The sequence below is a fragment of the Xyrauchen texanus genome, chromosome 18, assembly GCF_025860055.1.
Source record: "Xyrauchen texanus isolate HMW12.3.18 chromosome 18, RBS_HiC_50CHRs, whole genome shotgun sequence".
Taxonomy (NCBI): Eukaryota; Metazoa; Chordata; class Actinopteri; order Cypriniformes; family Catostomidae; genus Xyrauchen; species Xyrauchen texanus.
The window spans coordinates 20086842-20103057 of record NC_068293.1 but is presented as its reverse complement, the minus strand read 5'-3'; the positions used below and the strand labels follow the sequence as shown (position 1 = coordinate 20103057).

At 37.2% G+C, this 16216-nt stretch overlaps 1 protein-coding gene across 1 annotated transcript in view; it reads left to right on the top strand.

Annotated features, from left to right (window-relative positions):
- Positions 1-16216, top strand: part of LOC127658781 (LIM domain only protein 7-like) — an 84184-nt gene that overhangs the window by 47940 nt on the left and 20028 nt on the right. Inside the window, 11 exon segments of the mRNA XM_052148286.1 lie at positions 5588-5618; positions 5882-5995; positions 6908-6974; positions 6977-7096; positions 8338-8578; positions 8990-9289; positions 9531-9812; positions 10478-10633; positions 11123-11887; positions 13648-13677; positions 14305-14437. Coding sequence (XP_052004246.1) covers positions 5588-5618; positions 5882-5995; positions 6908-6974; positions 6977-7096; positions 8338-8578; positions 8990-9289; positions 9531-9812; positions 10478-10633; positions 11123-11887; positions 13648-13677; positions 14305-14437 — 2239 coding nt within the window.

Here is a 16216-nt window from a genome sequence, read left to right as displayed (position 1 = left end):
TGTCATCTAATCCAGCACCACTGAGCACTACAAAAGAGCACACTTCTCATCCAGTCTCCGTCGAACCTTGAACTAGGAACCGACCTGCTAACTCGCTCTCTGTGATTCCCAGATTCGTGTACTCATCAGTTCCAGTGTGACTCCACAGTATTCCAGCAAAAGGACTTACCTACTGCTTCTTTCCCTAGACCCCACGTTTCCTCCTGGATTCTCCCCGATTCTCCTGTGATCCTTCCCCGTGTTTCCCGGTTGGCACATCCTTGCTATATCCAAGCAGGTCTCTACAACATTTCATCCCACGATCATTCCTCTGCAAATCACATCCTGCATCTGTCCGTTTCATCTGATGCTCACCTGCCATTCAACTATTAAAGCTTTCTGAATCCTATTTACCTTGTTGTCCTCGTGTATATCCTGACAAGCACAAACAAACATTCTTTATTTTTTTGCCTTTGGAACAGTTACAATTTGACACAGTCTTGTACTTTAACACATTAGTTCAAAGTCATTTAAAGCCTGTTGGCTGAACAGTCAGAGACCCTATTGATAGGAATTTGTGCTGATTTTGTCTGACAGTGTTATGGGTAGAAAAATGAGCTGTTGGAATTGTAATGTTCCAGTCACAATTCTCATATTAATGGACTGAGAATAAATTTAGTTTTGGCTGTTTAACACTAATGCACTTTTTTGACATAGTGTTAACAAATAAGAGAGATTTTTCTTCACATTAGACCTCCTTGGTTCTGGCTTTCATGCGTGTACATGTTTTTAAAATGCAATTGGTATGAAATTGTTTTCTTAATGGCATAAATCGCACTGAAGGCCTAGACTTAAAATGCACATCCTGCGGCTGCTTTTAGCTAATCTTGTGGTACTATTATAAGAGTCACCAATTAAAAAAAAATCATGTGATAAATGCATTAAAGGTGTCCATGTTTTGTGTTTGTTTTGTTTTTGTGTTGTTTTGGTTTGTGTTTTGGTTGTTGTTTTGTAATTAAACTGAGACTTTTTACTATGAAAATATACTAAGAATATTTAAGACCATACTTTACATTTTAGATTATTCTTGTTATAAAATTATCCTCTTTCGTGCTTTCAAAGAGAATTTGTAGGCTAGAGAATAAGTGCCTCAAATTCATGCGAGTGAACAGCTGAGGCATTGGTACCATGATGCAGCTCATCAACTCTCTCTGTCAACTCTGCAAATGAATGACTGACGTTTGCTGTGCACAACTGTGCACAAGATTTTTTTTTTAAAATATAAATAAAACATTTATGCATTTACACTGCTCAAGAGTCATGAAGACTTAAAACACATGATTTGCACAATACATGGGAAAACTGTAAAATTATGAAGCAAATAAAGACATTCACACAACAAGTAGAAACAGCGGCTGCTACAAGAGCTCAAGGGGACTGCTGCAAACTCATTTTTAATGTGATTAAAAATAATAATAATAAATAAATAAATAACAGCTGGTATGTCAATGTGCTCAAATTCATATAGACCCAAAACAAGAACACACAGGCTTATTAATTTTAAAAGCTTAAATGTATTTAAAATATAAAAGCTTTTATATTTATTTGATTTGCAAAATGTATATATCATTCAAAACTATTACAAATAAATATAAGCTACTATTGATTACAAAATGAATAGAGATTATAAAGATGAATATTCATCATCAGTTTATTTCCCTTTTCAAAATCTACCAGTTTGTATGTCAAAAAGTGTTTTAGACAGTGAAATAAACTACTTTGTAAATATATATGGGATAATAGGAAACATTAGTCTTAAAATTGTCAAAGTTGTCAAAAACGCTTGGAGGACTAGAATTCCCAAGTTTAATAAATTATTTTAATGCTGCCTAAATTCAATCTGTATTGATTTGGATGAATGAAGAATCTAAAGTGAAATGGAGGAAGATGGAAATATATCAAATGGGGTAACCAATTAGGACATCCCTGTTCCTACCCCAAAAAAGCAATACTTTTAAATCAATAGATAATATTTGTATCAATAATACTTTGGTTAGAATTTGGTTAGAAATATAGTAAAATTAAGAAAAAAATGTTTAAAAAAGTTAATTTAAAAGATACTGCTAAAGATCCTGATTACATAAGTTGATAAAAGTTTGGGGCAGATAGAGGTCTGAAAAGATATCCCCAACTGTTCACTGATAAAGGAATGGATACCTTTTAAATCCTAGCAAAAATGGGAAGAAATATTATATAATACATTCCATACTACTCAATCCAGTGTTTGGGGGGAATATGCTTGGAAGATACAAATTAGATTTTTACTTAATTATTCAAAGTGAATATAATAGTATGGCAAAAGGGGATTGTTGGAGAAATTGTGGAGGGAAAAAAGGCTAATTGCAGTCATAATTGACAACTTATTGGAATGAAGTGATTAGACAGGTTAATTTAATATATTACTGCACAATAGAAATTCTTTCTAAAACTCATTTCCTTCAGATTCTTGATTTTTGAACACAATTAGTTAAAATATGAGGTATAATGTCATATCTCATTTAATATTTAAAATGAGAGGTGGTGCCTTAACTTTCCACTTTATTTGAAATAAAATAAACATGTAAATTAATTACTTACATGTTATTTATATAATATGTTGTGAATGGTTATTTGATATGGTTATTCAAAATAACATTGTGTTTTTGACGTATAATTTGTACATTGTCTTGCAAAAATAAAAATAAAAACCTACTATTGATTTATTAAAAAGTGAGCACTTGGAATACTGTATACAAAAAACAGTATGCAATAAGGCATATTTTGTGTACTGTTTCTATTGATTATATTATTATATATAGTCCATGAAAGAAAGAAGGGGTTTGGTTGGCATTCACACCTTTCAATAGCTATCTTGAGCTTTTAAATGGTCTGCAATTATATAGTGCCTTTTTAACCTTAGCGGTATTCAAAGCGCTGTACACTGTGTCTTGTTCACCCATTCACAGACACCAATGAAGGCAGAGCTGCCATGCAAGGCGCTAGCTTGCCATTGGGATCAACTTGTCTTGCCCAAGGACACTTCAGCATGTGGAGTCGTGCGGGCCAGGAATCGAACCACCAACCCTGCGATTAGTGGATAACCCGCCTGAGCCACAGCCGCCCCATTTTAATAATCTTACTAATATCTTACTTTTAGCAGGGGGAGTGACTTGATTGTGTCAGATGTCATTTTACTCACAGCTGACTGGTTCAGTGTCTGTTAGTGATCTGTATTCCAGAATGAAACCTGCTACGGAGCAGGTTAGCCATGTAGCGTAAGTTGCTATGGTGATCAACACCACTAAAAGGCACACAACTTTCATGGTATACATAAAACCTGGGGTTGAGGCAAACTAAACTAAAATTTACCTGGCTAGCCACCGAAACTATCTTCATGGTACAGGCCTCAGATCACTTAAGCCCAAAATACATCCATGAGGTTTCACAAATAAAATGGTTCCCTTCCAACTTTTCTAACCCCAACAATGAGTCCTTTTAATTTTGCAGGGCTCATAACTTTTGATTACATAACTATTAGGTAACCAGCATTTGAGGCAGAATGTTCCTGGAAAAAAAAATGCTGTGTAAATGTGGACTTTGATCCTATGGTAGACATAGAAGGTTTTTTCCTTTCACCACTTTTATTGGAGCGATAAATTGTTGTTATCGGGAGTGGTGAACGCCTTTTGCTTAATTCAGCTAGTTGCACATGCTCTATGGGTTCACTTGCTTGGAAAAGCTCAGGTCACTGACTAAACTGCATAATCGCTTTCTAACATCTCTGATTGTTCTCACCTGTTGAACTCGGTAGCTTCTGTCATAAATCTTGTATCATGACTGTAACAGCTAAAATGTATTGGTATGCATTCTTAAACAGTATTGTAAGTACTGTGGGAATGTCACATAGAGAAAGTACACTACAGGCTTCAAAGACATTGGTGTCAGGATGGAATGTACACAGTGCAGGTGCTCCCAGTTGTACCAATGTCATTATGACATGCTCTAGGCATTCCAGATACTAAAATAACCTGCAGCTCAGGCATGTTCAACTATAGTATTTAGAACTCCAGGGAAATGGGACATGCTGTATGTAGATGAGAGCTACTATATTTTGTGCTGTCATGGTTTAACGTGTGTGGCTCATTGTAAAGCATTAAATTATGTAATGTGATAACATCGCTGTTGAAAAGACTTGGTTTGCTGGTCACATGCATATGTTGTGTTTTGGTAACTGGTCCCAAGCAAGGGAGGCTGGTATGCTGATGTGCTTACCTGGCTTCTTAATTAGCTTAACCGGCAGGCCTGCCTCAGCCGACTATCTTCATTAGAAAGACCATGCTGGTTTAGAAGCATTTAGTACTGTAAACAACATGCTATGTTTGTATAACCCAGCTTGGACCATCATGAAAATTCATATTGGTCTAAGCTGGTCTTTTCAGTAGGGTAAAAGAGCAAGAAGAAAGAGTTATCATTTCATGAAACAATCATGCCAGGAAACAATCATGCCAGGTACATACACTCACCAGTTATAACTGTAATTGTATTTTATTTTCAGGTGTAGGTGAACTGTAGGTTGTGTGTCAAAATATCATAGAGTATATATTTTCTTTACACACAACAACAGGTTGTAAAGTATCTCATGTTCCAAATGCCATAGAAGTTTTAAATGGAAGAATATAGTATTTATATGGTTCTTTCATTTGGTCCTAACCTTACTGTAGGTGACCGCTCTCATAAATAACCATTGGAGCACAAGTAGGTCACATAACAGTATAACTGGCCTTTGTACTGTGTCTTATGATTACCAGTGCACTTTATGGCCACAAGTCTGTGGACACCCAAAACACCACACTCATACTGCATGTTCCTGTTCAACATTTAATTTCAAAACCACTGGACTTCCCTTTGCTGCTAAAACAATTTCCACTGCTCTGCTGAGGCTTTCAGCTAGATATTGGAACATGCAGAATTTGCTCCAATTTAGACTTATGAGCATCTGTAAGGGCCTGGCTCACAGTTGGCAGTACAATTCACATGAAAAGTGTTCAGTGGGATTCAAAACAGGAGTTTGAGCAGACCGTTCAAGTTCTTCCACACCAGACTCTGTAAACCATTTCTATATGGACCTCAATTTGTTCAAAGGGTACTGTCTAGCTGGAACACACTAAAATGTTTGTCTAAGGAGATTTCATGGCCCTAGTATGCTTGGATTTTATACACCTGTTAGTAATAGGTGCAGCTAGAATAGCCAAACCCATCAATCAGAACATGTCATCCAATTTTGTCCTGGTATCTGTTGTTTTAAGTCCTCCCTCCCGCCAGGATGATGTTGCAGACTTACAGCAGGACAGTCGCTCTCACAGGACAGAGAGCTTTTTTCTGGGTGTGTGGGGTTAAGTATGGGTGCATGTATGTCAGTGTGTTTGAGTGAACATTTGTATGCAGAGCTTATGTACAGAGCCGCTGGAAGCCAGGCTGATGGAATTGTGCTCTCGCTTTCTAGCTCTTTCACTGGGGAACACAGAGGTCCAAATCAAGCCCATTATTTTTCACCTTGTCTCCTCTACAGGTGTGAAGAGTGCACCCGGAGACTTAAAAATGTAAGCGCTAATGCTGAACTGTTTTTGTGGAATTTGTTTGTTTATCTCAATAAGCAGTTCTTTGGCAGAATCATGTCAATGTTACATATCCTATCAGTAGCAGTACCATTTCTAAAGGATTCATCCTGAACAAACACTACATATCTATTGGTTTAATATCTTACAGTGCAATTAATGTTTTTCCTGCAGCCCTGGATCATTATTGGATCACTAAATTATATACAGTAATAATGTTCTAATACTTATGTTAATGTTTGTCCTAGGTTTTGATCACCATATATTGGTTGGGCAGAAAGGCACATGCTGATCCTTTTTGTAATGGGCCTTACCTAAAACGAAAGGCTTTTGAGTGATTGATTGGAACAGCACTATACAAGGTAGGATGTCTGCAGACTTTTGCAGGATTTTACTTGAGTCTTTTACTTTACTCTTATGTGTAATTTTGAAGTGCTTCAATATGGTGTATTTTTGTAGGCTTGTAAACTACCTGTGCCTTTCCATCCATTGTGGTATTTAAAATATCTAGCTAAGAATGAGGCTTACTTTTTGTCTTTTGTACATAATAAAAACAGCTTTTAAATTAAATTATTTTTAATTATTATTGTTTCTTATATTTTTATTTACACTTTATAGTTTCATTGATATTCTTCACATATTTCATGCAAAACTGCCATTTAAAGGAATTATTCATCCAAAAATTAACATTCTGAAAACTCATTCCCATGTTGTTCCAAACCCATATGACTTTCCTTCTGCTATGGAACACAAAATGCAGAAATTATCCTTGGTAGTCACAGTTCACCTGGAAAAAAGATGCCATGAATGTATATGGTGACCGAGGCTGTCATTCTGTCTAACATCTCTGTACTCCACAGAAGAAAAAGTCATTCTTGTTTGGAACAACCTCGGGGTGAGTAAATGATGACAGAATTTTCATTTTTGGGTGAAAATCTTTTAGATTTTTGCACATCTTGATTCAGAATCAATTGTACACTTCATGTTGTGTACACACCCATAATAACACACGAGTGTAAACATTTCTGTGTACTTGATTGGCTTCTGTGTACTTGAATGACTCACAATAGAAAAGACAGCAGATTATCATGAGCAAGATATTTTCTATGTACTTATGGAGGCTATATGGTGATGTGTGGTTTCTATGTTTGTTTGTTTTTAGTGTGTGTGTGTGTGTGTGTGTGTGTGTGTGTGTGTGTGTGTGTGTGTGTGTGTGTGTGTGTGTGTGTGCATGGCGGCCTGTTTCCCCTCACACTCACCCTTGTGCTCAACAGGCACTCGAGGACTGCTCATCACTGCAGGGCAGTGTGCAAAACAGCTCTTGTAGTTATAGCTGGTACTCGGAGAGCTCTTCCCATTACGGGCCGGACACAAGAGAGAAGACTCCCTAGACAGCCTCGACTCACTAGACTCCAGAAGCCATAGTGCATCCTCTGACGCTACGCTCAAAGGCAGCAGAGAGGGTAAGACTCTTAGCTTGAGGAAAACTCCTACATTAAATGTCTTAAAGAGATAGTTCACCCACCATGTACTCACCAACATGTCATTCCAAACCCGTATGATGTTAGTTCTTTAGTGTAACACAAAAGGAGATTCACTTTTATTGTATGGGGAAAAGAGCAGCATCAACATTCTTCAAAATTTCTCCTCTAGTGTTCCATGAAAACAAAAACAAAGCGATACTGGTTTGGAACATCATGAGGGTGAGTAAATGAAGACTGAATATTTATTTTTGGGTGAACTATCCCTTTAAGTCTATTTTGTGTGTTCTGAGTAGTTATATAAAAATGGAGGTGGGATATGGTATTGAGTGTTTTTTATATAACACTCTCTTCACTTTGAATTTATGGATATGTCTATCATATCTGACAGGTACCAAGTAAAATTAAAAAAAATTTAAAAACCTGACCATAGACAAAAAATAAATGCACATGTTCTTGCTTCAGCTGAAGTGTAGTTTATCAAATTACTATTGTCACTTTAAACAATTGTATGGTGCCCTCTAGTGGTAAGTGAATAATACTGTTACATCTCTTTATACAAATTAAAAAAGGCTTCTGAGAACCCTCATTTTGTCATTAGCTATTTTTTGCTGTCTTTATTACATTCAGCAGATACTGTTTTGATGGAAAGATTAAACTCCCCTCCACTTATACTCTTCCACATGGTTCTGTTTTATTGACATTAGAATATTTCTAGTCAGTCATGATCCCTGGTGTGCTGGTGTAATTATCTGCTGATGTAATTAGTCTTCTGGTCTCTCCTCATTCACCCCAGTGAGACATTTTTTCATATTCCCCACAGACTTGCCAATGACTCACTCTCCATTCCCACTGCCATGTTTACTAGTGCGTGTGCGTACAGGACCAAATGTCCCAGCAAGGATAGTAAAACCTGAAATCACCTATTTTGTGGAAACATCCAATTGTCCCAACAAGGGAAATGGCTTAAAAAACATGTTAAATAATGTCTTAAAGGGAAAGTTCACCCAAAAATGAAAACTGTCTTAATTTACTCACCATCATGTTGTTCCAAGCCCTTGTGACTTTCTTGGAACACAATAGGAGATGTTAGGGTTAACAGAAGGGACTGACAGCCTCAGTCACCATTCACTTGGATAAAAAGATGTAATGAAAGTGAAGGGTGAATGAGGCTGTCAGTATATAAGGTCTTAATCCTTTCTCTCTGTGTTTTGTTTCACCAGGTTTTGGAAGTGACCCTGAAGCAGAGCTAAGCTTCATGATGTCAGTGAATAAAGAATACCGCCGCTCGCTGGTCTTAACTCCCAAGACCACTACTTCGTTCAACCAATTCCTGCCCACCAAGGACAAGCAGTCAGGCTATGTTCCAGCACCCTTGCGCAAGAAACGCGCAGAGCGAAATGACGACAACAGACGAAGCTTGGGAAGTCCTCTGTACACAGATGAGGATGGCACTTTCACAAGGTAATGCAAGTCTATTATTGAAATTCACTTGAGAGATTCTAGGATTTAATTGTTCTCATTGAATCTTATTGGATGACTTTTGTAGGATCAGCCTTTCTTTAAGAAGAAAAACAATCACTTTGCTGTCTAGTAAAACACAGGTTGTGTATATGTTCATCATTACTGTATATTCCCCTGCTGAAAACACAGCAAAGTTTGCTTCAAATGAAGCTACGCTGGTTACCAGCTTCCAAAAAAAATACAAAATATGCTGGTGACCAGCTATGCAGGTATTTTCAAAAGGGTCCTCATTTGATGAGTGAGATGTTATGGTAGCCATTAGATGTTTTCAATGTTTGAATGCCAGTGCTTATTTCTCCCACTATGTCTTGCCGTTGTGCTCTTTTAACGACCGTTGGTGGTTTGTCAAAGTCATGAGAGGGCAGGTCCAGATCCCTCCTCTATCACAAAGATGAAATCCCAGACCTCCATACCAGCTGCCCAACTGTCTTGGGCTTTTGAGTATGATGGCAGTGATTCAGATGCTGATCGGCCAGACCCTGATGTGGTTCTTGATGACCTCGCTATCCATAGATTTCACAGCCCCTCCCCGGTCACGCTGACCGACTTTGCCTTACCCATGAACCCAATGGAAGCAGCTTCTATCCCACAGTGCACCTTGTCCCAGGTGGCTGTCACTAATGTGCCGAGGCAGACACTGACCGACCTCAGGTTAGAAACTGGTACCATTGACACGCTTCTATTTGGCATGTTGTCAGTGCTAACTTCAGGTCATATACAATAAACTCTAATTGGTTTGGATTTTCAGTTGCTGTGATTGTTTGGATTGTTTTGCTGGTTTTTCACACCATTGCGTGGACTTTTCTGTGTTTAATTTTCTTTGGTTTGCTGGATGGTTTGATGTGCCTTGTTCATTGGAAGTATGTAACAAAAATGGCTGTCTTTTGAGCAGCAGTCAGTTACAGCCTCTTCAGAGGTCTTATAGGAGGCCCGTGTCTGCTGGCGTCTGCATTTACGATGACTCCGACGAAGAGGGTGATGAGCTTGGCGATGCTGACCCTGTTCAAGATGACCTTTATGCCCGAAAATTTGGCCTGATTCCACAACACTCTGCGATGGTGCCTTATAATAAATGTCTGCCCAAGTTCTGGACACCTGAGGATGATATACATGTGAAGAAGATCAAACTTGGATCCCAGCACCACCCTTGGTATAGAAAGATCCAAGGATTCAGGTCTGTCTGGTACTGAGGCAAAAAGAAAAAAAAAAAAGAAAGAAAACGTAAAGAAAAAAAATTTCAAATAAAAAAGCTGTGCTTTATGTACACAGGGTTCACAAAGGACAACCTATGAAGTAGGGAAAAGTCATGGAACTTTCTATAATTAAAATACATGTTTTCACACATGCTCTGAAATACAATATTTCATAGGCTAAATAATGTTTTTGATTAAAACTTGTTTTCGATCTTGATTTGTGAGCAAATCTTTACTTTAGTTTTTTTTTATCTCAAGGAATTGGTTTTTATATTGGTCTGAATGATTCATTCATGAATATGTCTGAATTTTAATGGTTCTTAAAAGTCCCTATCCAATAATCTCAAACAACTGGAAAGGTCATGGAAATTCAGTGTTCAGAAAGTGTGGGAACCCTGCATTTAAATACTTTTAAAATAGCTTTTAAAAGGTCCATGTAATTTTGTTTCTTAAGACGTACATGATAAACCTATCCATCAGATGCTCAGATATTAGTTTCAGTCCCTGTAAAAAAGCAAGTTTGTACATATAGCTGCAGGTTTCATTTTATTGCTAAGACTCTCTTTCTCTCACTCTTCTTTCTGGTGATGGTTGCTAACTTTTCTCCCTTGTTATTCTCTGTGCTCTTTCACCTCCCATTTTCCAGCCGCAAGAAGTCAGGTTCATCCTCAGAAGACTCAGACTGTGACGTCCGTCCCAGGCTCTCTGTACCCTCTTTCTCTCACACTCAGTCTGAGCCCCCTCCCTCTCACCCCCATGCACCTGAAGGCCCCATCTACTGCAGCCTCACTTTCACTGCCAGGTCCTTCTCACAGCCACATATGCAGCAGGACTGGACTCAGTACCCCTGATCAGATTCTTATTATGTTCTATTAAATATATCAACTAATACTTACAACAACAAAATATTTTTCATGCTCATTATTTTTCTCTTGTGTTCCAGTAAAAATATCTTAAATTCCTTGAAAAAAGATACATTTACTTTGCAAAACTGCACAATGCTATTTTAGTCCTCTAGTAAATGTCTCTTGTTTTAATGTTAAGATGTTGTACATTTTACTGGAAAACAACGCAAACATACAAGTAAGACAATTTGTTTTAGTGAATTACATTTTTAGGTGTGACTAGTGTATCTGAACACCACCTTTTATTATATTCCACATGGTTAGTTGCATTCTCCTGCCATGCACTGCTATTGTAAGCTTGCTTACACATTTGTGCACTTGCATTCTCCTACTGTCCCCTGGCATGAGACCTTTCTTTACTCTTTTCTCCTTTCTTTCACCTGCAGTTCTCAAACACAACCCCCTGTGGTTGCTCAGCAGAGTGCTGGGCTTCCTAAGATAAGGCCCCCTAATTTTTGGCCCAGGCCGGATCCCACCTCTGGCCCCAGACTCGTAAAATGTGAAAAGCATCCACTCCTTGGGCGTGAACACCCTAACGACCCTTACAATGTTTCTGCAGACATCCTGCCAGACTTTGTAAATGATGATATGTTTACACGGCGTACAAACACCTTCCACTTCAGTAATGACCTGGCAAAGTTGAAGTACGGTAAATTCCTAGCCCCTCGTTGCAGATCAGAGGCTGATGTTAATGTGGTAATTCAGCCCCGCCATGAGGCTGAACCTGTTTACCCTGACTTGGAAAAAGATGATGTGGTTTTTCGAAGGGTTCAACAGCAAAACAATCAGCGCCCTCTGTCTGGGGCCCCTGATAACTATCACCCTGTGCCCATTCCAGAGCCATGGACTTTGCCACAAAAACTGCAGGCCAAGCTGCTGTGTACCCCATATGAAACCAGACAGAAAAAACCCAAGCCAAAGACTAAACAGGAAGTAGAAGAGCACCTGAAAACAGATGATATGCTTCTTAGGAAGCTAAGAGCATTTAATACTCAAGGAACAGCAAACCTTTCCCTTGCAAGACACAGTTTAGCTCTTACTCAAGGAGGTCCCAGTGTTCCCTTCTCTTGCAATGAGGAAGACATGCAGAAATGGCAAACCATAAGAGAGGCCAGTCATCTGAGATACAGGAAGAGGCTGTTGGTGGAGAGGTTAGGTTTCTTAGCCTGCAGAAATGGCTGTCTGCTTGTCATGGTGGTTTTGGCTGAGGTGTATTTTTCTCATTCTCATGTTAACTATGATCTTTGAAGTGGCAAATGTTTGCTGGAGTCTGACTTGGGTTTGCCTTTGATTGCACGAGACATGCCACTTGAAGAATGATGGTGACAGATAGATATTTGGTTTCCTCTGTGTTTTTCGCTGAACGTTTTAGACCAGGTTCAAAATTGGCACTCACTTATGATTAATATGTACACCTAGTGTTAATGCCAAGTGGTTCTTAGCATTGTAATTTGACAGGGTAAAAGATTCATGCAATGTTTTATAAATGGTTAATTTATTTGGTCAGTTATACATATTTTGAATTCTTAAAGTGATATAATAATTAACCGATTTTACTGAATTTATCATTTATTTCAAAAATAACAATTTATTAAGGATGCATAAGCCTCGCTTTTACAACAACACCAAAGAATGTACAGTTACAACTGTTTTGTTTTTTACTGCAGAGAGACTGACTATTTGCCTGTCTAATGCATTTTGTGCATAGTTAATAAAAAGAAAAGCCTGAAAGATTTGGTGATGAAAGCATGTAAGATTCTACATGAATTGCACAATCTAGTTCAGTAGACTGACTCTCTGTTAAGTGAGAGGCTTCTCACCAATGTTATAAGGTGAAAGTGTATCCATCTTAAATTTGGTGGAATGTTAAAACCTGAGTAATGTCTATAAATAATCCAGTTAGACATCCGTTCTTTACGAAGTAGCTAACAGTCCACTCTAGCTCCAAATTCCCCACAGACTTGTGATCCTTTGAAAGCTGGAACTTACACTTTTGTGTGTCCATGGAAACATTTAAACACACCTAGCCTTCAAATCCCAAGGAAAACATTTCATTTGATGAGGGTCCATCGAATGCAACACCATTTAAAAGAGTAACCGCACTAGGATTGTGTGGAATTCTGCAAGTTTTCTGTGATGTCATTCTTCCTTTCACTTTACATAAATAAAGTAAGGTAATAGTAAGTGACAGCTAATATTATTTGTTCACAAATGATAAAAGTCAGCCAGTTGCAGGGTTGTTTTACCTGCTTTAAAAAAATAAATAATAATAATATATAAAAAAATTATCGGAGAATGGACATTGACACTTGGAATGAACCCTTAAAGCATGATTGTGTAAAATGAATAACCATTATGCACTATTGGACCAGTGCACTAAAAAACAATTGTCTTATTTATTTTATCTTGTTTTCTAAATAAATATCTAAACAACCTTAAAAGTAGATAAATTTACTTGAGAAACAAAATCGTTTAAAATACGATTTATTTTCAGACGAAAACGTTATTTTCTTCACTCAGTTGGCAAACTGTATTTTCTTATTTTCAGAATAAAATGTATAAGATTGCCACCAAAAAAAACATGAAAAAAATGTTCATGTTTTTTTGTTTGGTTTTTTGCAATTTGCAAGAGGGGTGAAAAAAAAGAAACTGTCAAGAAACATTCTCTGAAAACGTAATCTTTTAGTTTTTACTTTTTCAAGTAATTTTATCGTGTTTTAAGAATGTTTAGATATTTTTTTTATTGGAAAACAAGCCAAAAATACTGCTTATGAGAAGTTTTTATTTTTTGTGTGCGGTGTGTGATTACGCTCTTGATTGTGGACATGTGTGTTATTTTGTTAGTCAGTAAACAAAAGTGTCAATCCTCACACATATATGAATGTGTTATGTGGTTCTCTTTGGTTCTCAGACTGCATCAGAACATCTCTGGTAGTGATGGGTAAGTTGTGGCCTTGTGCAGGAATGGCATATTTTTTCTCATTTGTGGGGTCATGCTGCCTGAGCCTTTTTGTTCTGCTCTTCTCTATATTAAGCGCTGACACCCACAATGCTTTGCGTCCCATGGGCTGCTTTCCTGCTCTTTTCACTATAAAATAGTGGAGACAACAAAGGCACACCCACTGCTGACTAATTTAATCCAAATCTCTATTAAATGTGATGTTCTGGAAAGATCCAGAACACAAGAAGCCCTGTTGTTTCTGTAATGCAGAGATATTGTGATCTCACAGGTAAATCACTTGAGTGGAAGTGATTGAATACTCATGGAATTTGAACCCATTGAGTTGTTACTGTACATGCCAATGTGGGACAACTCATTAGTTTTCACACATGACACCTACCTTTGGCTTGAAGAATATTTGGGACATGCCTGCTGTTTACTAACACTAAATACTTTTTCTTGTACATTTCCAATATTTATGTATTCTTCACATGAACTGTAGCACTTTTTAAAAACCGAATGGCTGAAAAGCATTAAACCTTTCCTTCATCTTAATGCATGCAAGTTTTTCATCATGGGATTGTTTTTCAGTTAATCTGACAATTGACTAAAAAAATCTGTTCTCAGGAGCAAATCAGTGAGTGACATCACAGAGGATCAGATAAACTCGAACTTGAGCAACTTGAGCAAGGAAGTCCGTTTTGAAGAACTGCGAAAATTGCACATTCAGTTGAAGGAGAGTGAGGATAAGTGGCAGGATGTAAGTATCGAAACACATGGTTTTGCTGTTGATGAAGTTTGTGGTGCAGTGTTTGGCACACGTTAATGCTTATTAACGTGTGATTTCTAAGATTAAGCTTAATCTTATTAAGATGCTTATTAAGATGCTTATTTAGATGTGATTTCCCCATTGTCAGTGGGTGGACATTTTATAATAGTAATAATAATAATGATAATGATAAAAACAATATAAAAAATTACTTATTTTAGAGCACCTTTCATGTAAGGTAGTTTAAAAATACAAAGTTTTAATTGGATCATTATTGGTTCTAATTTATAATTACTGTATGTTATAATAAAAAAGAAATTCCAGTGAAAGTTATAAAAAATATATATATAATTGTATAAAATTGTAAAAAAAATTATAATAAATACAAAAATTGCTAATTATGAACTTGTAAATTTTATTATGAGATGGATAATTCTGATTCAAAATTCTGATTGGATGAGCCACAGTAAAAGCCATAAAAACTCAATAAACACACTCTTGTGACTGCACATTCTATATTAACAGAATTATTTTATATATTTTACTTGGGTTAAGTGAACAGGCATTATGTCCCTTAGTTCACCTGTGCTGAGTGTTCAGATATGAATATCAGCAATAAGCCACTGGCAGCAATGCATTACATTGATATTTAAAATTGGTATTTTTGAAATGTTTTTTTTTTTTTTTTTGAATTGCAAAAGGAATTAATTTGTAATAAAAGTTCCAAAAGTTTGTACCATAAAGCCAAAATTATAAATTATACCAATATTATAACAACAATATCGATGTTAAATATATCCATCAATGTGGGTGTGCACTCACCTAATGCTTATCAAGATCCTTTTGTCTTTACTCTGCTGCAAAGTTTGGCACAGAAGCTGTATCTGCAGCTGGGAAGGAAGTGGAAACAATGTATCATGTGCTCAAATGTAATATTTGTGTAAGAATGTTGCAGACTGGGATGATTCTGGTGCACAGTGGACAGTGTGCTTGCTTATTGTTAAGACAACAGCATACCGTTGCGGTTGCCAGATATTAAATCCCGGAAACGTTATACATGAATAAGATGTTGTCTTTGCATTATCTATAGTCTACCATCAAACAGTGGTCCATGCTTAAAATATCCCTAAAACTACAACCTTAAATTGTATAATGTTAGCCCACAAATGTGTTTTCAAATTTCATCACCAATTTGGTGTGAAAGCTCGACCTTGGCAACACTGTACACGCGCTACAGCTGCTCTGAGGAAGAGAGAGAGAGGACAAGTGTGCTGCGCTTCTGCACTGTTAAAAAAATAATCAAGTTTCTGACTTGAACATGAATAAGGCAAGGGTCTATTTGATTGGATAGATTGCTGATGATGAAAACGTTTCATTTTAACAGGCGTCACAGCAGTCTTTTTTTAAAATAGGAAACCCTAATGATTTATCTGTAAAGTTTTCTCCCCCAGTAAAAGGGGTCCAACCACCCTCCTGCCACGAAGTGCAACTGTTTCCAGCCACACAACAATGTTAATAATAAATAGTTTCTAACTGTTTGATGATATATATATATATATATATAAGTAGTAAATGTGGAAGTGGTTGGGCTGATATTCAGTACAGCATTTAGGTCACATACGGCCCCTAATTCACAAGGGGAAAGGAGTCGGGTGGAGCCAAAGACACAAAATAGGACACCAGAAAAATCTAGTCCTCCCTCACTCCTATATCTGTCCTCCAGTCTCTCCACCCTTCCTCTGCACTGTCCCTCTTACCATTAGTGCTTAT